Source organism: Numida meleagris, chromosome Z, assembly GCF_002078875.1.
Source record: "Numida meleagris isolate 19003 breed g44 Domestic line chromosome Z, NumMel1.0, whole genome shotgun sequence".
NCBI lineage: Eukaryota > Metazoa > Chordata > Aves > Galliformes > Numididae > Numida > Numida meleagris.
This window is the reverse complement of record NC_034438.1, coordinates 9,073,549-9,096,244: the sequence shown is the minus strand read 5'-3', so window position 1 is coordinate 9,096,244 and position 22,696 is coordinate 9,073,549. Positions and strand designations below refer to the sequence as shown.

Here is a 22,696-nt window from a genome sequence, read left to right as displayed (position 1 = left end):
TTCTATTTCCCATGCTTGAAGGGCTTCAGGTAAGTGCTTCCGTCTCCAGCCCTACAAAGTTCTCAGGCACTGGGCAGCAGACACAGGCATCTGGGGAGGGCTAGACTGATCTCTTGAGGGTAGACTGAGCGATCTGTATTGTAGGTGATAGTCCCGTGTACCAGCTGCATCAGAGAAGGACACAGTTACCAGATTCTCCACAGCTCAGGTGGAAGAAGCTGCACGGAGCTCTGACTTCCACCTCCCTCCCTTTAGCCCTCCAGCAACATTTACACCAGGACTGCATACAGTATAATCCTTCAGCTCAGAGCAGGAGGCAGCAGCACAGGCTGAGACACCAGCAGGAGATAAACATGTCACAGAGCTTAGATCTCTGCTGCAGAATGTGCAGAATTTGGTCCTTCCTGCAGCACACAGCCTCTTACCTTCATGGTTGTAGAGGTGGTTGAACCAGAACTCCAAGGACCGGATACTGTAGGAAGAGCACACAGTCAGGAAAGGAGAGAAAAAGCAAAAATCAACTCATGGCCTTAATCCTTGCTGTTCTAGAAATGTGGCTGGAAAAAAGCATTTACACAGCATAGCCCAGGGAACATTAAGACCTGCAGAAATGGACTCAGTTCCATCAGCATGCACTGACCACCCAGCCAGTCAAGGATCCATCCTATTTGCTTTGCAGTGAGACACTGTGCAACTGTAACACCTAAGAGCCAGTTTTCAGCAAGTTTCCACATCTCTTAGCTCCTGTGCTTCTGGCAGACTCAAGTTTTATGAGAAGTGCTCACATAGAAGAGACAAACCAACTACAAATATGAGATTGTTGTGTCAAGCTTGGCCCAAAATGTGCTGGTGATCTGTGCCAAGAGAAGAGAGCTAGGTAAGCCTGGGTGGGGTCAGCAGGCCAAAGCTTGCTCCTAGGGGTCCCCCAGCATTTGGAGACATTACAGACTCTGTTGCCAGAGTCAAAGGTCTTATCTTGCAGAGGAGTGGGGAAATACTATCCTGACAGGACTCACCACATCAAAGGCACAGAGATGGAACTCCACTGACTTTTTTTGCTTAAAACTGAGCGTAATGTGTACAATCCTCATCCAGCCTAGAAGGATCAGCCTTGAGTCCTATACCAGGGCTTTCTGAGAGTCATGCACTGAGATTCACTCCAACCCCAGGAAGCAGTGACACGGGGATTTTCAGGATCAAATTATGCATACATTATGTTTATCCCTGTGTGAAGCCTGTCAGACAGACACTTTGCACCTAACCTTCTGGGGCCAGAACAAGCTGACAATATAATTCAGTGGGCTACAACCAGCCCATCTCAGCCTTGGCCTAGTTAGGGTAAGTTTTAATCTCTTTGGAGTTCCCTGAAGCTCATAGCTTCTAACTTCTCTCATCTACAGCTTGGAGAGATGCTTCCCAGGTTTCCTTCTTTTCATTGGCAACTGTGTCTGCTTGCAGTCAAGGAGCAGCACCTGCTGCCAGCCCTGGACAGTGCTGTGCAGTCAGCCCAGGAGTCTGCTTACTTGAGGAGGCCAAAGATGAACGCATTGAACCGCATGGTGTGGTTGGTGAGCTCCGTGTACTGGCTGATCTTGCTATAGAGGCTGTGCAGCAACTTGGTAGAGGGGCCTACAGAAAAAAAGTGAAACACTGGGATTTGTTGTAGTCAACAAAGCCAAAACAACATCATGAGAAGCAGCATTCAGGCAAAGACCGAATGTGGCTGAGCTCCCATGCCTGTACTACCTGCCTCCCATACCCGGACAGCCCTCCAACAGTCATCAAGATGAGTTCACTTCATTCCAACATCCCAGCGCCACACAGGAGATAGGTCCTTCTAAGGCTTTCACTCCAAAACTTTGAGAGAGTGTCAATAGATGGAAGTGCTCCAGGAATCTGTCTCCCACGTTACAGGTATAATCATGGCCTTTAGCTCAGAATCGTCAGGCAAAAAGAATACTGCAGGGGTGGGGCATGGATTATAATTTGGGGTGTCTGCAATCAGAGATAATCCTAGAGCTAGAGATCTGCCACAAACAGGGCAGGATGCTTCCCAGCCCTGGGTGTAAACTCTTCCTGATACAGAAGTCAATGTGGACCCATCATCTCCAACTTCAGAAAGGAGTTTTCCTGGATGGTAGCAACTGCCAAAATCCAGGGTGCAGGCTGATACTAGCAGACGGTGCAGGTGTCATGAGCATACTTGAGGGCAGCAAGTAGTGTGTGCAAATTTTCTTACACATTAGGTTAGCTCTTTTTTGTTTTGTCTGTTTTTTTACCTAGTTGGGTGGATGCTTCCACCACACTCCAGGGGATGTTCCTCCTCTGGCCAATGATCATGTCCAGAACATAGGCCTTGAGCCCATCACTCAGGATGTCCCGGACAGCTGGGCACAGGTATTTCAGTATGAGATGACCCACGTTGGGGCTCACGGAACTGTTCCCAAGTTTGGCCTACAGGAGAAGAGACAACAAGGAGAGGGCTAGTAATTGCTCTGCATGGTACAAACAAATGCAAACAGTCCACACCCACCTGCCTACTACAGACACCCTGGAGGCAATATCCAGGCCATGATGAAGCTCAGCAGCTCCTTGAACAGGAGCTTTCCCTTCACCCTTGCTGCCTCAGACAGCAATTCTGGGTTGCTCTCTGCAAGGTCTGCCCCAGACTGGGATGAGGCAAGAGCTTGGGAGAAGAATATCTCAGCTCGGAAACAGGATGTTCCAGTTAGAAGGGGTGCCCAGCTCTCCCCATGGGTATAACAAGGCTGCAGCTGGAGGGAGGAAAGAGATGGGGTTTTTTCTGCTGTCATAGAAGATTTTGATGTTGCTATTTTAGAAGTAGGAAGTAGCAAACTTCCAGCACTGCGGAGTTAAGAAACACTTAACAGTGACAAGTTGAGCTATAATTCCCGAGGATTACTATAAATAAACAGAGTGACAGCAAAAGAACTGGACAGAGCCCAAGATGAGGTGAAGAAGCATCTAAGAGCCCAGCCTCAGCAGAGCAGGGATATATTCTGTTGCATGCAATCCTTCAGCTGCCAAAGGTCAATCGAAAGACGTCAGCCCTGGACCTTGCACATATTGGAGGTCCCAGGCAGTTGTGTTCAGGGCACAGATTTTACCAGCTGAGCTGGAATTACACTGGTCAGTTGGCATGGGTCCACAAAGGTCCTGAACTCAGATTGAACTTCTTTGTCAGGAATAATCCTGCCAGATCCACTGAGCACTCGAGCATCAGGGATGTGTGCTGCCTTTTGACAGGTGAATGCTCAGCCCTTGGCACACTGATGGATAAGGAAAAGTCAGATCAAAACCACAGTGTTGTCCAGCAGGTAATGTAATGGGCGAATACTGCAATTATTCCCCAAACCAACACAGCAAGTACAGGAAAATAACAGTGAAGTTTTCAAAAACTGGAAATCTAACCAGCTCCAGTTACACTGCATGGCAATCTCTACATCAGAGACAACTGTAATTAGGGGCTAATTACCCTGGGCTCTGTGATAAGTCTGAATGAGCTTGGAACATGTCCTAGTCAAGTTTCTCCTTGGGGATGGCACTCCAGGGCAGCTGTCACCTCCAAACAGTCACACTGCTGCCCCAGAGTCCCTGTAACTGAAGGAGACTATTCAGCTTTGAGAGGAGGCAGCACAAACAATGCTGAGTATCATAGGACAGAAAACATTTTTGGGACAAACGTGCAACTTTGTTCTGGCTGTGTTATTCTAGAAATGGGAGATACGAGAGACGCAAGCAGACAGTCAGTCCCATGGGCAACCTACATGCACTCTGATGCTAGTGGGTTTGTGGTAATGGCCGTAGGGAAAGACCATCTGCCCTAGATGGGCAATGACTAATGCATTTTTTATTATTATGAAGCCATGTCATACATTAAGGGACTGGGGATACTGTGTTATGCTCTGCTACAGATGTCAGAACGGAATCAGAGGACAGATGGAGTAGTGAGACATAACTTTCCACTGTACGAGAAAAAAGAGCTGGGGTACTGCATGATACCAGAAATCCACATAGCTTGGTATTCTCTTTCCTTAAGGACCATAAGTAAGTACATAAGTGTCCTGATTTCAGCTGTACAGAGTTATTTTTTTCTTCATAGTGTCTGGTATGATGCTATGTTTTGGCTTTGGGAGAAAAACAGTGTTGACAACATATTGATGTTTCAGTTGTTACTGAGCAGTGCTGCACAGAGCTAAGGATGTTTCAACTTCTTGTACAGTCTTGCCAGCAAAGGGGCTGAGGGGACACAGGGAGCTGGGAGGGGACAGAACAGGAGGACAGCTGACCCAAACTGGTCAAAGGGATATTTCATACTATACGACATCATGCAAATAAATTTTAAACCTAAAGGGAGTTGAAAGCCACTGCTCGGGAACCAGCTGGGCACTGGTCAGCAGGTGATGAGCAGTTGCATTGTGCATCACCTGTTTTGTAAATATACATATCATTTCAATTAATATTATTATTTTCCATTTCTCTTTCTTTTCTGCCTTAGTCAACAGTTGTAGTTATATTTTATCTCAACCCATAAGTTCTACTTTGTGGGTTTTTTCATTTTCTTCCCCCCGATTCTCTCCCCCATCCCACTTGGAGAGGAGAGTGAGTAAACAACTGCGTGGTACTTAGCTGCCTGCCGGGTAGAACCACAACAATAAGAGACACTCTCAGTAGAGTAAATGTATATAGTACTCCCTGCTGATGTTCCCCTTGCCTACAGCTAATTTCAACTCAGGAACAACCTAACGTAGATCTGATTCCTATGTACTTAGTAGATATCAACGAATTTCCCTCCCCTTCACTTTTCCAATCTTCCCTTAAACCCATGTAATTGTTTAGCATCCCCAACATCGTGGAGCCAGAACTGTCACGCATTTACTGTCTGCTGCATGATGTACCACTGCCTATTTTTGTTTTGTTCTTGTTGCTACTTGCTCTATCTGATGCCCCTTAATTTTTGAATTGGAAGAGAATGGAAAAACAGTCTTTTTCCATCCTCTCCCTATCACTTATGATGGTAAAAAGCAATAAGAAAAATAAGACTTACCTTCACCCCTGGATCTCTGCTGGTTCCAAAGTGAGCCACAATCAGGTCAACAGCAGTATTGATTGCCTTCACCAGACCTAGAGGGAAATACAGAGTCAGAGCTGCCTGAGGGGCTTCTAGGACAGACCCAGACCAAACACTTGACAGAGAAATCATGCATCAGACATGGCGTTTCCAGGCCACGTCAGCACAGATCCCTCCTCTGCCAAAAACATGCAGAGCCCTTCCTAAATCCTCAGCAAATCTATCCCTGCTGGTTCCAACACCCATGTATCAGCCTGACAGTTCAACAATCTTTAGAAGAGGCTGAAGGACAAGACACCCTGTCAATATTCCCACAGCAAATGGAAACATCACCTCCACACACCACCTCTTGAGGGACCAGAGATGGGCTCTGAGGCAATGACAGGGCAGAAAGGACATATTCAGGAGCCACATAATGATGATCACTAACAAGCCAGTGGTGGCTAATCCGGCATCTGCATCAGCATGATGCAAGAACAATAGTGGGATAGAGGAGAAGCTGCAATCTAGCAATCACCAACACACAACTGGTAAAGGCATGGGAACCTTTCTGCACATCCCTCATCTCTGACATGACACATAGGCAGCTGTCATCAGTCATCACAATCACATCTTGTCCTGCTTTGAAATCCTTTCTCCCACTCTGTTATATAAACTACATTCACCATATAGGACCCAAAAGACATTTTACCTGAATGATTAAAACTCAGGCTAGCCCATCTGCAACACCACACAGATCCACAGGTCTAGCCCTGTATACTGAAATGGGATGGCAGCATGCCGTGCCATAGGTTCATACTCCTGTGCCTGCCTGCTCTCTTTACACTTTCTTGTGGTCCCTTCTTGTCATACTTCCTGGAACAAGTAGATGACACGTGTTTTTTAGCATACGGTGTGGTGCAAAGGAAAATGAACATGTGCTGGCTGTCCAGGGTAATATCTAGTTACGATTCTACAGCAGAAGAGGGCAGGGAAAGAAATCATTAAGACTACAGAGAAGAGAGAGAAAGAAGCACTGTTCACCTTATGCTATGTTACCCTCCATTCTCCTCCACTGCCACAAGAGACACATGGACTCACCCTTCTTCTGCAGCAAGTCAATAGAGATGGATTCTGTGTTGCCATCTGGGGAGAGACAGAACTCAGCAGGGGGTTTCTCAGCTAGCGAGAAGTAGTCAGGGAAGAAGTCAGTGTAGGTAAGTTGGAGTTGCTTCATAGACTGCCCTGCATGGCCAAGAGAGAGGGGAAAAAGAGTTAAATCCAAGCCCTTATACGAAAGCCTCTGCATACAGTTTGCTTTTCCCAGAAGCAAGCTGCACCAGGAGTCTTCCCACCTGTTTGACCAAGACTGGAGCAGCAAGGCTACAGGCTTGTCACTCCCCCAGGAACAGTACACATGTTCAGCCCCACAGCTGAATCTCACAACCAACCCAGCGTGTAGCTCCAGCTTGGCTGGGAGACTGTTGGCACTGGAAGATACTGAGGGATGTTCACCCTCACGGGATTGTGCTAGAGAAAATCTCGATGTGCCAGACTCAGGGCTGCTGTGCAGGTAGCCGCACCAGGGACATAAGCTGAACAAAAAGAGCACACAGGGAATCCCTGTGTGGGACAGAGGCATTCACAGGCAATGAACAACATGCCTTCTGCCTGTCCTCTGGAGGGGCTCTGTTTTCAAGGGGAGACTTCGGTGAATGCTCTTTCATAATGCTTCATTTTCCTACAGGTTGTTTCTTCAGCTCCATATCAGGCACTCTCCCGCAAAAGAGTGATGGAGAAGCTGTTTGGGTTGGCAGAGGGAGGTGTAGAGCTTTGGAGCTGACCATGAGAATACTCTCCCTCCCACATACCCTACTGTTTCCCCAGGAGGACTCTCAAAGGTTCAGACAAAATCAGCTCACCCTCCCTCAGCCCCTCTTGCTTAGCTTTTGGAGGACAGGGAAGACCTTAATGGCAAAGCATGAACAAGCTGCCTCATGAGAGCTACAGCCCAGCATCTAGCATGCTGATGGGGCTGGTGCAGACAAGCAGACACTGCAGGGCACAGACACAAGATCTCCAAGGGCCGCAACTCCTGTGTGAGACATGAACTACAAGCTGCACACAGCCCTGGAGCACTTGCTGAGGTTTGAACTGTCCCTTCAATACTGCCCAGAGCCAGACCTGACTGCTCTCAGCTCATGGAGAAGAAGGGAGGCTCCAGAAGTTGTACCCATCAGTAAGCAGTTTTCACCTTCCTCTTGTACACTACAGCCCCACTGTGAGTAGATGCACCAGCACTCCTTCTCAGAGCATGCAGAGTGGTGATGAGGCCAGGCATAGCTGGGACTCTGAACCTGAGCCCTGAGGTCACCCCCAGACCCAACGGCAGAAGGGTGGTGCGCACCGTTCAGCTTGCAGTGGAAATGGCTGGTGTTGAGAGTGCCAGGGAACTCAAAGATGGGATTCCCCCGGTTCATCCGGGGCTCTTGCTGCTTCCTGTCTAGGCTGCTGGCTAAGCTGGGCAGCCCTGAAACACGGTCCAGGCCCAGGGGGTTCCTCCGCCTGTACTCTCGCCACTTCAGTGCTTGAGGGGAGAGGTGGTTCGCTACAGTGCCGCAGGCAGTGTGTGCCAGGTGGGAGGACATGAGCAAACAGGAAGACGTGGAGGGCAAACAGGGAGAGAAGGATGAGAAGGAAGAAAAACAGAGAAAGAGAGACAGTAAGTTAGTTGAAGTCCAGTGGCATTTCAGGACATTAGCACATATATACAGCGGGAGGTGGAGGCCATACAGGCACAGCAGGGCAGGAGCCTGAGTAACCTGGTGGCTGCAGGCATAGGGAGAGCAGATTCATGGTGCCAGCACCTGGCATGGGTAACCTGAGGATCAGCATCCCTCTTTGGAAACACTGTGTAGGAGTCAAGACTGAAGGAACATGCTCTTAGCACACAGGCAGAGTGATAAGGGGGGCTACCAGGTGCCGCAGCACCCAGATGCAATTTTGGCCCAGGTTGTGGCTGTAGGAAGGGTAGTGCTATGGTGAGCATCCATGGGCAGGGAGCTGGAGATGTTCTCCACCAGCACATACCAGTGGATGGGTACCTACCATTGAGGGGCCGTCCCCCCATGCTGCTCAGAGGGCCAGAGCTGCTGGTCTCGCTGCCACGCCTCCAGTGGGGATCTGCCTGGGCTCCCACTCGGCTCATGGGCATGCTACTCAGTGAAAGGGGCAGGAGGGACCTGCTGTGGAGTCGGTACTCAGAGAATGGTGGGCTTGGCTCCAGAGCTGCCTCCTTCTTGGGAACCGGCCTGGGGTTCTCATTTTGCTTCGGGGCATCAACTTTGGTGATTTGAGTGGGCTGCACGGCACTGACAGCAGGGGAAGACCTGGTGGGAAGCAGGCTGGCAGAGATGGGGCAGGACCTGCTCCTGGGAGGCTGGCTCTCTCCAGCTCGCTCAGCGGTGGGCGAGGAAGAGGAGTCCACGCTCTGAAAGAAAGGCACGTTGCATCGCACAGGAGAGTAACTGCCCAGTGGGGATGGTCGGGTTGTCTCAGGGGCTGGCTTCTTGATGCAGCCATCGTTGAGGGAGGCAGCTCCATCCACTGAACGCTGGGTCAGGAGCATGCCACGGGCTTGGCCCCCTGCCACTGCTGACTGCTCTGCCAGGGCGGCAGAGGGGTGGGAACTGGAAGAGATCTGCTGGCTGGCAGGTCGGTTGCTGGACAAGTTGTAGAGTTGAGAAAGGCTGGAAGCAAAATGGCTGTGCAGAGCACGGGCCTTGGGTGGCTTGCTGAAATGGTGCTGGAAAACGAAAGGCTGGATGGGCAGCGTTGTGGGACGCTGCTCCTTGCTGTAGCGTACCACAGGCTTGCTGTCTGCACCTCCACCTTTAGAGAGAGAAAGGGGGATAGTATGTGAGGACAAGCAAAGTGACAGTCATCATGAATATGGTGGATCACAGGAAAAACAGAACATGCTCTCAACTACGGGAGGAAGAGGATAAGCTAGAGACCAGCCCCAAAAGATGAGTCGTTCAAGTCTGAACTGGTTACACACATCATGAACTGGTAGGGTAAGGGCATGTGGCTCCAAATGAAGTTTTCAGGTGTTGACAGCTGTCTGGAAGAGCAGGGTGCTGTACTGGGAGTTTCTCTCTCCTGGTAGCGTCACCAGCTTCCCATCTTTTCCCCATTCCTTCATCCCAGTACAGCAGAACCCATGGCCTCAGGCACCTGCCTCTGTCCAGGCAATCCCCAAAGATACAGCTCAATGCACTGCAGTACAGCGGAGTTTTATATATCAAAGGACCGCTTCCTCTCAGAAGTGCAGGGAACTCACCCAACCTGCCAGAGGTATTATGAGCACCACAGATGTTAATCCAAGCATTCCTGGCTCCCCATGGGTTGTGCCTGCCCTCCTTCCCTATAGCTAGCATTTAGCAGGGCTTGCTTTCTCTCTGGTCTCTTATCAGATCATCTAGGCTTGCACGCTGCTTTGAGCTGGAGTGAGGCTGCTCCTTCTCCAACTGCAGCAGGAGTTCTCAGCACAGCTCTAATTACAGCCTTGCTGTTTTGGTGCATAGGAATGTAGTGCAGCCAGGGATGTAGGATATATTGCTCTCTGAGTTTCTGCTCGCCTGTTCCTCCCGCTCCCTAAGTAGCTGCTGCTCCGTCCAAGCATTCTCTCTGCAACTCAGCTGCTCTCATGGCTGCCTTCTATCAGCACAGATTTGTCTTCCCTGCCATCCTGCACTAAGCGCATGCTAAAGGCTCAAAAAACCCCAGGACAATAGAAAAAAAAATCTTGCTCCAAAGGTCAAAATCTGTCCCACACCTGCACTCACAGTGCTCTTCCAGTCTCCTGCTAGAAATCTGCAGGGCATTATATGGCAATCCTTGGCATATCAGAGGCTACCTACTGCAGCAGCCTGGTCAGAGATCCATTTTGGATACTTGTGAAGCAGGTACAGCAACTGTCTAGAGCAGAGTGAGGTCTCCTGCCATGCTGGAGAAACGGCCACATCAACCACTTAAGGAACTGTTACACAGCTTTCTCACAAGGACTTGTAACATTAAGATCAATGTGGAAAGCATATCAGGTACTACAGGCTTCCCACAGAAGGTGCAGGGAAAACTACCCTGGCACTGGCCATGTGCCTTTCCAGAGGAACCTCTGCTGCAGTACTACATACTCTGAGATACAGCCAGAATATTCCAGGGAAAGACACACAGATTCTCTAATCCCTGTACAGCTCATACTTTAAGTGCTGGCAGAGACTGTGCAAGCTCTCTGAACCATGCATCAAGATGAGACTGTTGGCTATGCCATTTCCCTCCCCAACTCTATCTCACAGATTCAAAAAAGAAAGACTAAAAAAGTACTCAATGGTTCTTTTCTCTATGCCTGCTAGGAACGTGGTTCTGTCGAGCATCTGTGAATCTCTGTCTTGGGAGCTAAGGGCAGGTCATGGGACGAGGGAGTACCATGCCCTAGAAAGGAGTCAGAATGAGATAAACCTCCAAGCTGCACGCTCCCTAAGTGCTAATGTAATTTTCTCCCTTACACGATGTGACAGGTTTGCAGAAAACCTCAATTTTCTAAAGAAACACAAGGACAAGCTATATGCACTGATCTGGGTCTGATAAAAGCACAGCAGGACTTTGTTCCAGAGACTAGCAGGCTTGGAAACAAACTGCACAGACTCTGGTCTACTGCTACCATGAAGGTTCCTCTGCTGCTCCCCTCTAGTCCCAAAGAGTAGCCTTTCTATTTAGTTTTCCATTCTGCCTAGTTTGTCTCCTTACCGTCTGCTCGAGCTCTAACATCTCTTTGTCCATGGCCACTGGTAGAACTACCTGAGAAGCTGGCATCTGCCTCCGTCAGCAAGGTGAGAGAGGCTTGCTCACCTGCCCCATGCCCACTGGGGACGGTCTCACTGGGTCCTGAATCTTTAGTGGAACACAAAGCCTGTCTGTCCCCAAAAGGGTGATTCAAACAGAAGCCCTCACAGCTCCGGTTCAGCCCATGGATGAAGGGCATGGGTGGAAGACTCTGGCTGCGGTGAGCTCTTTCTTCAAGGAAGGTTGGGCAGTCTCGCTGTGTCTCAGGGATAGGGGAGAACTCCAAGGAGGAATCTCCACTGCAGCGGAGTGGTGGCGAGGTGCTGTTCTTTTTCCTGCCTTTAGCAAGTTCAGCAAAAGACGTCACTCGCTTTGGTGGGGAACTCTGGATGGGTATTGCTGGACTTTCACTCAACTTAACCGGACAGCTCACCATACGCTCCAAAGACCCCAGCCTGTTGCCAGGACTCCTGTCCAGGTTCTGATCATAGCTTCTGGAGCGCTGCCGGCTTGTGTTGAGGTTAGGCGGTGACACGTTCACATAGACCTGACCCTCAATCATGTTTTCTGTGGTTTCTCCCTTTGTCTCCTCTTCACTGCACTCCACGTTGTTGTCTTCTTCTCTCAGGTCAGGCCTTCTAAAAAGATAGTATTCAGTGGGCTGGGCTGGGCTACCTTTGGTTTGGTCTTCTGAGCAACTAGTTATGGAAGATCCTGCAGGGCTGGGGGATGACTGGGAAGACAAGTCACACGTGACTAGCTTATAATAATTCTGAGTAGCCACAACAAGCCGTGCTTGGCTCTGGAAGCAGGCAGTGAGATCTGAGCTCTCTGAAGTGCAAGGCTCACAGTGGAGGTGGTAGGAGTTGCAGTTAGCATCAAGAACAGGTGAGGAAGAACGGTGACACTCACATGCCTTCCCTGAACTCTCCAGGTGATGCGACTCACAAGACATCTTGGATTCTGTGGGTGATGAATGCAAATCCAAGTAAAAAGCCCCTGTGTCCGAGTGGCTGCAGAAGGAAGAGTCGCAGGACAGGTTGGCTGAATTCAGGTTAGATCGAGAATGGCCATTCATTTTGTTGTAGAGAGCACTGAAGTTCACCAGCACCCCATCAGAGCTGTTGCAAGAAGAGTCACTGATGTAACCCATCTGCTGGTCGATCACTTCAGACTGACTTGATGAACTGTAGCAGCGACAGTGTTGGAGCTCTGAGCTGGAACAGCTGCATGTCCGGCTATGCAGGGCATCATGATTCCTCAGCGATTCACCTGTATTTTGATTCCACTCCTGGTCACCACCATCGAAGGAGAAGCTGGAGGAGCTGCCACGATTGCAGCTGCATTCATCCAACTCCATGCGCTCTGTGGCCTGGTGGCACCTGTTTGCATTGTTCCTCTTCTGGACATCATCACTGTTGATTTTGTCCTCTTGCCCATCTACCACACCGGACCGGCTTGCCATGTTCCAGGATTTCACAATGTGGTTGGAGTCGTGGAGGTGGAAAGGGGGCAAGGCCAGCTCATGCAGATGAAAGGGAGGTTTTCCACCCACAAGGGAGTTGTGAAGGTGGAAAGATTTTTGACCCAAGTCATCCCCAAAGATGCTGAGATCTTCACCCTCGTTCAGTAAGAACGGGTTGTGTCGCTTACTGGCACTAGGGACAACCAAGTCCCTTGCTTTGCCTTCTTTGTTGTCTGAGGCCTCTGCTGAGGATTCAGAAGTCTGGAGAAAGCTGCTGTACACCAAGGAGTCGGTTTGTGAAAGGTCTCTTTCTGGAAGGGTAGAGGTGCGCGTAATGCCGAGATCTGGCTGACAGAAGGGGTTGGTCCTTTTGTTCACGGAGCAGCACTGTCTATCCGGGACCTGGCAATGCACAAGAGGAATGTGATGGACAATCAGCGTCTCGCCAGTTAGCTTTGGTGGACTATCCATGGTGAGGAATGCTCTTCAGGACATCAGTTAAGCTGTTGCTACCCATGGACCAGTGTGGCTGCACATGAGAGACTGGTAGGACCCTTCTCATGAGGGAATTTAGATACCTAGAGAGACAGAAATGCAAAGGAAGTCACTTCTCAGTTAAGGCAGTGAATATTTTTAAATATTCTTTGTTCAACCGGATCCTTTGTTAGTCCGAAGACTTCATGATCTAAACAGAGTGTTTCTTGTCAGTACAAGTACCTGAGCATAAGGTTCTGAGCAACCTTTCTCCAGGAAAAGCATTACAATTCAAGACAAAAATGTCCCTTTCCCTCCAGTCTCCTGGGACAACCCTTGTGCTTCCAGCTGACCCTTTTCAAACTTCTCTGAGGTAACTTATTTCACTCAAGTGGCCGAAGGACTGCACAGGCTTTGGGCCAAAGGAAGCCCTCAATGCTGATGGCACTCACTGCACATGCACTGGAAAACTTTCTAACACTTACCTGCTCATCTAGTTATTTAATGTATTTCACAACAGGACTGCTGTCACAGTGCACAGACCCAGGATTCACACAACCAAGGCACTAAGAGACCAACACCTCATGTTCAGTATTTAGCAGACTGTCATAAAGCTAGAGGAAGATGTTCATCAGCATGAGACATGGGAGAGCAGGGAACATACTCATTTCTCTTTCCCCAGCTGCCCCTGAGGACCAACCAGCAAGAGCTTTCAGGACAGTCTGGAGAGAGTTTTCCTTTTTGCATTCTCTTCCACGTTTAGAGAAATCAATGCAGAGAAGATCAGGGGAGGACAGATAAGGCACAAAGGAGAGGGAGAAACCTCAAAAAAAAAAAAAAAAAAAAAAAAAAAAAAAAAAAAAAAAAAAAAAAAAAAAACAACCAAAAAACACACATCGATCCAGGGTGATCCTGAGGGATGCAAACCTAAATTAAGAGTCTCACATATCAATCCTTTGTTTTGGAAAACCTGGCCCAAACATCCTTGGTCAGCAATTCACGTCCCACATCCAATCCCGGCATCCTCAGTGCTCGCAGCATCCTGGCACCGCACACTGTGATCTCTGGACACCAGGACCCTAGGTCTGCTGCCATCATGATTAGACTTCAAAGTGACAGTAACAGCATCTGAGTCTTTATCTACATAAGCCCAGTGTTCGTGACTATGAAATGATAATGGATTTGGAACAGAGCTGCAAAAGCGCATAAGAGTGCAGAGAGGAAACTGAGAAACGTGGGATAAATGAAATCAGAACAACACTGCAAACAATGAGACATCTCTACAGAAAGATCAAGAGCTTCAGTTCTTTCAGCTTCATGGCGTAAGAATAGCAATTAAAAGATGCTAAAATAAAGCTGATCAAACGAAGTACTTTCTCCCACACATAATAGTGATTCTCACAGACACAGGATATTTTGGCAGAAAAAAAAATCCAGAAAGATGGAAACAGACCTAGTGTTTACAGCAAACATCCAGTGATGTAGAAGTTGATATGAACAGCGGTGCTAGTGAGCTGACAAGCCTTGTGGGTCAGACTAGACTCTACCAGAGACCCACGTGAGGGGCAAACACACCCTCACAGCTGCTTATGCTGGGATGATTCACCCAGAATTAGGCTCTGAAGCAGAAAAATCACCTGACCACATCTAGGGAACTACCATGTGACCTAAACTAGCCCTGCCTATAGACTTCTTGGTGCTTATAGCACCTTTCCCTCTCTGTTCACTGACTCCTCTGTCTCACAAGCCTCCGCTCCTTTCCCACAGCCTCTGCCATAGTCGCTGAAAGGAATGAGTCTGTTCTCCGTCTGGTTCCTGAGAGGAGATTTTGTACATTAGGGATTCCCACGACCACATTGTTCAAGAAGCACCACTGGTAACAACAGCTTCTGGCTCTGTGCCTAGCACAAACACGCTGAAAATGGTGTTCAACAGCTAGGGCTGTGTTCCTGCCCCATTTTGAACCTTGTGCATCACTGACGGTGCATGTAGCAGCAGGAGCCCCCATTTATCCCCCAGCACTGTGGGAAAACCTACCTCTGGTTCTGCAGTGCTTATTTGCTCATTCAGACCTCTCCTTCCCTTGTTACTACCCTGGTAGCTGATTGTAACACTTAGATCATGTCTCCCCATAAGGTTTTGCTGTGTTTTGAGTGCTGCCACAATGCAACAGCTTGAAAAGCATCACTTTGTGGATACAGACGGTGACAACCAAACGCCTCATTGCTAAAGCACAACATCTCCACTGCCTCTGGGACATGGCTGCTTAGAGCACCAGCACCCATCTGCTGCCCAGCCCTGCCAAGCAGCACACAGCTCACATTGCTGCAGATGCTGCTGTGGGAAGACAAGGTTTGCATAGGCACACATTGGCATTTGACAGCAAATTGTCAGGGGAGGTGACACACAGCCATTTCCCAGCAGTCTCTCTGCAGCTCTGCCCAGCTCTTTGGTTTTGGTGGCAGCACAGGCTGCCCGGCTGGACTGCGAGTCATTGACTGTCACAGGTGCTGCAGCAGATGAATGCCTGCTCTGCCTACACCTACAGCACACGGCTCCAAGAGCCAGTATCACAGGAAAAATGCTGCCAGCTCGTGCCAGGAGCCATTTTGACAGCTTCCCTGTCAAATATGCATGGATATGCAGGACTTCTGTGCCCTAGATTTTTTGTGCCCTGTCTCCCTTTGGACATCCTCCTGTCTCAGGGGTGCACAGAGGTTAGACTGCGGCACTGTCAGCACAAGGATCGTTAATTTCCCAACCCTGTCCTCCCTGGCCATACCATCTGTTGGTTCTCCTTCCAATTCTGGAAGACTGCAGAAGGATCCACTCTCTTCTGTTTTGGGTGTAGTAGGCTGAGATCTATGCTGGGTTGTAAAATCCAGCAAGCACAGTAGTTTCACATTCTGCTTACCCCTTTGCAAGTGCAGGGTTTCAGAAGGAGGGATACACAGTTTGCACCCAGACACTTCTAGCAAAATCAGTTCATTCTTCTTAATGATCATAGCAGAACCCACAGCAGAAGCCCTGAGAGCTGCCTGCCAAGCTGCATCATGCTTTAGAAAGGGTACAGCACATTGCAGATAAAAGGAACACAGCGCTGCTCATGCTCTGCACCTCATTCCTTGCATGGCTTTTGCAAGGTCCCCAGCTCTTTTCTCTGCCCTATCCACAAAGCTGAAGATGTTGTGCTAATTGGAGGGTGGTCAGTGCAGCTCCTTGGCTTCTGAAGTACCGCCTCCTGCTGCCGTAACACTGCTGAGAAGGTGCAAGAGCCAGCAGAGCCTTGTCTAGAAGTCCTGATGTGCCAGATGTGGCAGTCACTGAGCTCCAGGCACATCCTATTATTATCTCTCTGGTCACACTTTTGGAGTTTGCTGGCAGCTGCCCACGAGGTGTGGCTGGGTTCAACAGTCAGCGACACAGGTTTTCACATAATAGGTAATGCAATAGCAGGGAAGCACGCAGAGATTTCAGAAATAAATATGATTTCAGTACACAGAGACTGCATATATAACATGAAGGAAGAAGAGATGATCAGAATTGTCAGCTCTAGGAGATGCTGGCTTTTTGGAGGCTGGCTTTTCTGAACAGATTACTGTTTCTACAGACCTCTGCCACTTTATCTATGAAATCAAATGCCCCATGTAAGTCTTTAACTGCGAAGATTCTTGCTGCCTCTTTCTGAGTGGCTTTGATTTCAGTCATCATCATCATCTTCCCTCAGATAAAACAAGACAACCAAGTCACTGAAAGGTGAAAGATGGAAAAACAAGGTTAGAAGCTGGGCATTTGGTTTAATAGACGAGTTGGCCAAAATCATTCACTATTAGAGCTGCTTGTTCTTTTGTTATTGTTTCATATGATTCCCTGACTCCTACAGGGCATTTGCATTAAGATGGCTGAAGAAACTACACAGATCCACAAAACAAACGTGAGCAAAAATGCTGCAAAAAGCAGCAGTTTGTGAGCTTGCAGACAAATGCACAATACAGACGTCTTCTCATTGCTCCATGGGAAGAGAGAGATCCAGTTCATTCTCTGTCAGCTTACCTCCAGGCAAAAGGGCTGGGAGAAGAGCCCAAACCGAAAGTCTCTCTCCAGCTGCTCTGCAGGACAGGCAGAGTGCAGGGCCTCAGGGCTCGGGTGGCTGCTCACTGGTCCTGCCACCAGTTTCCAGGATCCCAGTAATGCAGTTCATCCCTGCCCTGGTTTTGTCACTCTGAAAGCTGCCAGAAAGAATTGAATGGTTTAAAAAAAAAAGTACAAATCAACTCAACAGGAAAATTCTAGCAAGCTGGAAGGCATTCAGAGAACAGCGTGATGAGGAGGATGGGGCAAAGGCCACATAATGAGCAGCCCAAGAACAGGAATGAACCTTCCAGGTGAGTAATAAGAGAGTGTATACAAGGACTTGGGAAGTCTGTAAGCTGTTCTAGGGAGTGATGAGCTATTCGTATCCATTCCTTTATTGCCACCTAATGTAACTGCCAAATACTCACCTTCATTAAACGTTTTAATAAATCACCTAGCACGTTTAATGAAAGAAATGGTTTAAGGGGAAATAGCAGTTGTTAGACTCATCGAAAGCCTCCACTGCTCCTTTCCTGCCTCAGAGAACAGTGAGAAGAATGAGGGTGGCCCTTCTGGGTGGCCCAGAGTGAATACTCCAGGATCCAGGGCTAACAGTGCAGGCTGCTGTAAGATGCAAAGATTTGATGCTTCCTAAATTTCTGCCTTAGTTCAGGGTGGTTCCTCTTGTCATCTTGAGCAAAACTCCTGAAAAGACCACTTCCCTTTCCACAGCAAGGTGCTGCTTGGGCCTCAGCTTTTTTTCCAGAGGTTTCCACGACAGCCTGACTAAGCACACTATCATTACATCCCAGAAATACACAGGATTATGATGTGTTCAGAACAGAAACAGCAGCATGTGCTGGTCAATGAGCACATGACGGAAAGGAGGAGGAGCCTGACAGCAGGGATGACAGGGTGAGTGAGATGAAAGTAAATAGTAGGTATGTGCATGCCTACAAATGACACAACTAGGATGAGCAGGTACTGCCTCACACTCAGAGGAAAGTAAGTCCCAGCTGTGTTGGGTATTTTGAGTTACAGAAGACATTAGAAATAGCTCATGCAGCAGCTCTATACCAGCAGCCATGGAGCTGGACAGTGACCAAACCCAATTCTCCCATGTCTGTGCTCTCTTGCTCTGTGACTCATGAGCTGGCATGTGGCACTCAGCAGGAGCCACTTGCAGGCTCTGACTTAAGAAGTGGTGACCTGGGTTGGAATCTGCCCCTCCTCCTCCAACAGCCCATCCTCTGCCCCAGCCCCCACTGCATATGCTCCTAATTAGCATATGCAAATCCATAGAGGAGAAAGACTCTAATGTTGCTAATTGTTAGTACTGCAGTGAAATTGCTGCTGAATTAGACTCCAAACACGGTATATCCTTTTTTATCACACTCCAGTGGCAGCAATGGGAGGAGGGATCACATTTGGATAGCATTTTTCTGCATGAGCACTCTGAAAGCTTATCTAAGATTTTACAAAAACAGAAATAACACAATTCCTTTGCGAAACAGGGATCCATCTAGGTGCTGGAGCCTGGCTGTTATGTGATTCCCAAAGTATTTGAGAACCCATTCAGATAAGAAAAAATCCTATCAGCAAACAAAATCGCTAGGCAGAATCAGTAGCAAATATACCAGGCTTAACACCTCCTTGGCTGCACTTTCCCTGGGGCTTAGCCATGAAGAAGGGCTGTGGCTATCAGCTGGCTGCCTCACAAACATGCTCCTTGGATAGACATGAGGGTCTGAGGACCATGCCTGCAGCTTCATGCAGGGAGCTGGCTCTCTGACCTGTGCTTGGAAGTACGCAAGAATCAGAATGACCTCGGTTGGAAGAGACCTTAAAGACCACCTAGTTCCAACTCCCTGCCATGGGCTGGTTGCCCCCACCAGCTCAGGCTGCCCAGGACCCCATCCAACCTGGCCTTGAGCAGCTCCAGGGACAGGGCACCACAGCTTTCTGGGCAGTAGTGCCACGGTCTCACTACCCTCAGAGTAAATAAATTCTTCCTAACATCTATCCTAAATTTCCCTTCTTTTAGTTTAAAGCCATTCCCCCTTATCCTATCATTATCAGACTATGCAAAATGTTGGTTCCTCTCCTGCTTGTAATTCCCTTCAAGTACGGGAAGGCTGCAATGAGGTGTTCCTGGAGCTTTCTCTTCTCCAGGCTGAGCAAGCTCAACTTCCTCAAACTTTCTTCACAGGAGAGGTGCTCCATCCTCTGAACATCTTCATGGCCTCCCTCTGCACCCGCCCCAACAGCTCTGCATCCCTTCTGTACTGAGAGCCCCAGGCCTGGACGAAGTACTGCAGGTGGGGTCCCATGAGGACAGAGCAGAGGGGGATGATCCCCTCCCTGTCCCTGCTGCCACCCCTCTGTTGATGCAGCCCAGGATACTGCTGGACTTCCAGGCTGCAAGTGCGCACTGCTACCTCACACAGCTTTTTGTCCACCAGGACCCCCAAGTCCTTCTCTGCAGAGCTGCTCTTAATGGGTTCTTTTCCCAGTCTGCACACACATCTGCACCCAACCCTTGTGGGCTGGCCTTGTTCAACCTCATTACATTCTTGTGCCCACTTTCTAAGCATGTCCAGGTCCCTCTGGATGGCATCTCCTTCTACTGTGTCAACTAAACCACTCAGATTGATGTCATCAGAAAACGTGCTGAGGATACATTCAATTCCACTGTTTATGTCAAGATGACAAGGCTGTTCCCAACGTATTTGTTATCTTGCTATGTGCAAATGTGAACAGGCAGCCATTCTTGCTCAGGTGTGTGCTGCAGGGGTAAAAGCCCCCAGTATCACAGCAAGAGGTGGAGAGGGCATGGATGCTTTGGGTAGATGGGACTGTTCTAAGTACTGGAGTTTTCAGAGGTTGCTGGGGATCTGAAGCATCCCTAGAATTAATATATTTTGGAAAAACCTGTCAATGAGAGGTCATAGATCACTCCCACCAGGCACTCGAGACTTTCCAAACATTTACTGGAAGCTAGCATGGGTTTGTTTAGACCATGGAAAAGACAGATCCTGTTCTCCAAGACTTACTAATGGATAATCTCAGAAGTCTCATCTTAACATAGAAAAAGAATGAGGACAGCTTCATCTCAAGTAGTTCTAGATCTCCTATCACCTTCATGACTTGGGGAAATGACACGAGCCAAGCCCTAAAACAGACAATGAATGTCTGTCTGCAGAGGAAATATGATCTTACTATAGTACAGTTCAGCACACTCAAGCCACTCCAGATCCTCATTATTACTTGCTCTCTTTCCAGGTTAAAACTAGCACTGCTCATCTTTTGAGACCCTTCCTGCCAGGAATCACAGCTGCAAAACAATCCTGAATCCCCACTGCAAAGCAAAAGATAGTGCAAGAAATAAGGAGCTCAGCCACAAAACAGCTCAGTTAAGGACACAGCAAAATCATGTTTACTGTTTATTTAGCCCAGAGCTCCAAGTATATACAGGTGTCACCTTATCAAGTGAAAAACAATCATTTCTGTGACAGAACATTACATATCTGCAACCTCATGTAGCAAAACAGCAAAAGCAGAATGGGCAATAAATGTGGATATGGCATTCAGCTGAGAGTGAAGGAATACTCCAGGGAGAACAAGTTCTTGAAATAAATAAAGCATCATCCCCCCAGCTCACCATAAATAAAACAGCTACAGATGTCAGGAAGCCCTCACAGAATTATCTCCAGAATTAGACGCAGCAGTAGTATGATGGTTTGCTACAAGGACTAGGTAGCCATGTGAAAAGGAGAAACAAGGCAGGTATGGCATTTCCACACAGTGATGGGCATCAGTTCTGCCAGCCAGTCAAAATGTCTGCATCTGCAGAGATTCGCTATTTTAAAATGACGCAGTCTTGCAAAGAATTTAGTATGTACTGTGTGCAACCAGATCAGAAGCCCCAAAAGCAAACACAAACAAAAAACATCATAGCAGCAGGTTGGTTTTATCAGATGTTTCTCTTCACACTGTATACCTAAAGAGTTTCTCAAACAGCAGCTCTGTCCAACAGCTGACTCCTGCCAAGGCTGCAGAAAGTTTTAACCCTTCCTAGCTCTAGTTGCATAGTGAGACTGTGTGAGACTGGAAGCTGTTCTCTGCACTGCACAGCAGGCCTTACTATTACCTTCCCGGCCAAAACAAGTCTACCAAGAACACTGTGTTTTTTTTCGAAGAAATACAAAATCTAGGGCAACTGTTGCCACTAGCTCAGAAACAGTGGAGAAAGAAGTAATGGACAGATGAACAAATTTAGCCTTCACAGATCAACAGCCTCAGGAGATTTTGTTTCAGCATGGGAACACAGAAGTCTGTGGACTGAATCAGATGGCTGCTACAGCCTATTCCTTCACCTTGGTTAGCAAAGTTCAGAAGCTCTGCATTAGGTGTAATAACCTGAAAGTGGGAAAATGAGTGATCAGCTGCTCCACTGTCGCCTCCCAACACAGGCAGCCTCCATTAGAGAATGCCTTATGTCCAGAAGCAGGTTTCATAACCTTTCCATAGACAGCTGTGGGCTTATACAATCATAATGCTCTATGTTGATATCTCTGATAGCATCCAATTTTTTTCTGAACTCTTGCAACCTCTGGGCCCTGTAATGTCCTGAACTAGTGAGCTTCACAGCTAATTGCATTCCATAGCCACTGCCGTCTGTCATTTCTTTTGAGCATACCAACATTTATCTTCATTATTTATCCTTGCTTAGGACAAGAAGAGCACTACATTTTTTTGCATTTGTCACCCCACTGAGCAGTCCCAAGCTTTTCATCCTGTTCATGTACCAGAGTTCCTCAGTCCAGACACTGGTCTCTCTCCTCCTGTGTGCTCATTTGCAAGGGATGAGGCAGAACTCAGAGGATCTGGATGAAACCACAGCATTAATTTACGTAACAGAATATTTTCCATGCAACAGAACTAATAAAAGGCAAGCCAGACCTTCATAAAATACTTATGAAGCAGACCAGTCACAAATAATGATTACACATATTTTTCTTCTGAGAGGAGAAACTTATCCCTTACAGGGGCTGGCAACACAAACCAAACTCGGCACGTAAAGCTCCAGCCAGGACAGTGATCAGCTGCCATGAGTCAGACATTTATTTTAGGATAACACTCTAGAAGACAGCTCATGTGCTAATTTGGCTTGGAATGATTGGGCTCAACAGAGCATTAAGGGTCTAATGAACTAAGTCTGATAACCCTAGATTAACCAAGGTCTTCTGCTAAGGAAAGTCGTGCTGGGCTGCAGAGGATGCATAGACCTACACTACTGGAGAAAAAGGAGAGCAAACAGGGACAGTCCTTGGCACTGTACTGTAGGAGCGAGTTGGAGTTCCTGGGGATCCACCAGAGTTATGATTACTCTGCTTTAAACCACTTCAAGGATGCTCAAGAGGGCAAAGGAGATACCTCCCAAACCTCTCTAGATAGGACATGCTCACATTTGGAAATCTTTCTTGAAGCTGTTGTGTCCTTTTTGTACCAGACGTCAAAGAAGAAGCATCTACAACAAGCAGTGAGGAAGAATTTGTCTCAGCTGAACCCTCACAATGAGATGGGCTTCAAGTCATCCAGGTTTCAAAACTCTGCAACCTCTGTGCTGAGCACATATTATAAATAAACTAGGTAGGCTTGTTATTCACAAAAACGTCAAGCCATCTGGGAATACTGCTGGGCTTTGAAGTTTAACAGCAAGATTCATGGGCTAATTAATCACGGTACATGAAACTTATTGCTATTAT

At 48.0% G+C, this 22,696-nt stretch overlaps 1 protein-coding gene across 7 annotated transcripts in view; it reads right to left on the bottom strand.

The window, feature by feature from the left end:
- The window catches only part of RUSC2 (RUN and SH3 domain containing 2), a 54,349-nt gene that overhangs the window by 4,076 nt on the left and 27,577 nt on the right, over nucleotides 1-22,696 (bottom strand). For 4 of the 7 annotated variants that reach the window (XM_021381033.1, XM_021381032.1, XM_021381036.1 and 1 more), the window contains exons 3-10: nucleotides 10,880-12,958; nucleotides 8,180-8,962; nucleotides 7,479-7,679; nucleotides 6,173-6,316; nucleotides 5,069-5,145; nucleotides 2,280-2,454; nucleotides 1,524-1,629; nucleotides 426-472 (exon numbers count right to left, since the gene is read on the bottom strand). In XM_021381033.1, coding sequence (XP_021236708.1) covers nucleotides 426-472; nucleotides 1,524-1,629; nucleotides 2,280-2,454; nucleotides 5,069-5,145; nucleotides 6,173-6,316; nucleotides 7,479-7,679; nucleotides 8,180-8,962; nucleotides 10,880-12,851 — 3,505 coding nt within the window. In that variant the 5' untranslated portion in view covers nucleotides 12,852-12,958. Of the gene's footprint in view, nucleotides 1-425; nucleotides 473-1,523; nucleotides 1,630-2,279; nucleotides 2,455-5,068; nucleotides 5,146-6,172; nucleotides 6,317-7,478; nucleotides 7,680-8,179; nucleotides 8,963-10,879; nucleotides 12,959-16,907; nucleotides 17,084-22,696 lie in introns of all 7 variants that reach the window. The other 3 variants (XM_021381037.1, XM_021381031.1, XM_021381038.1) reach the window with 3 other exon arrangements.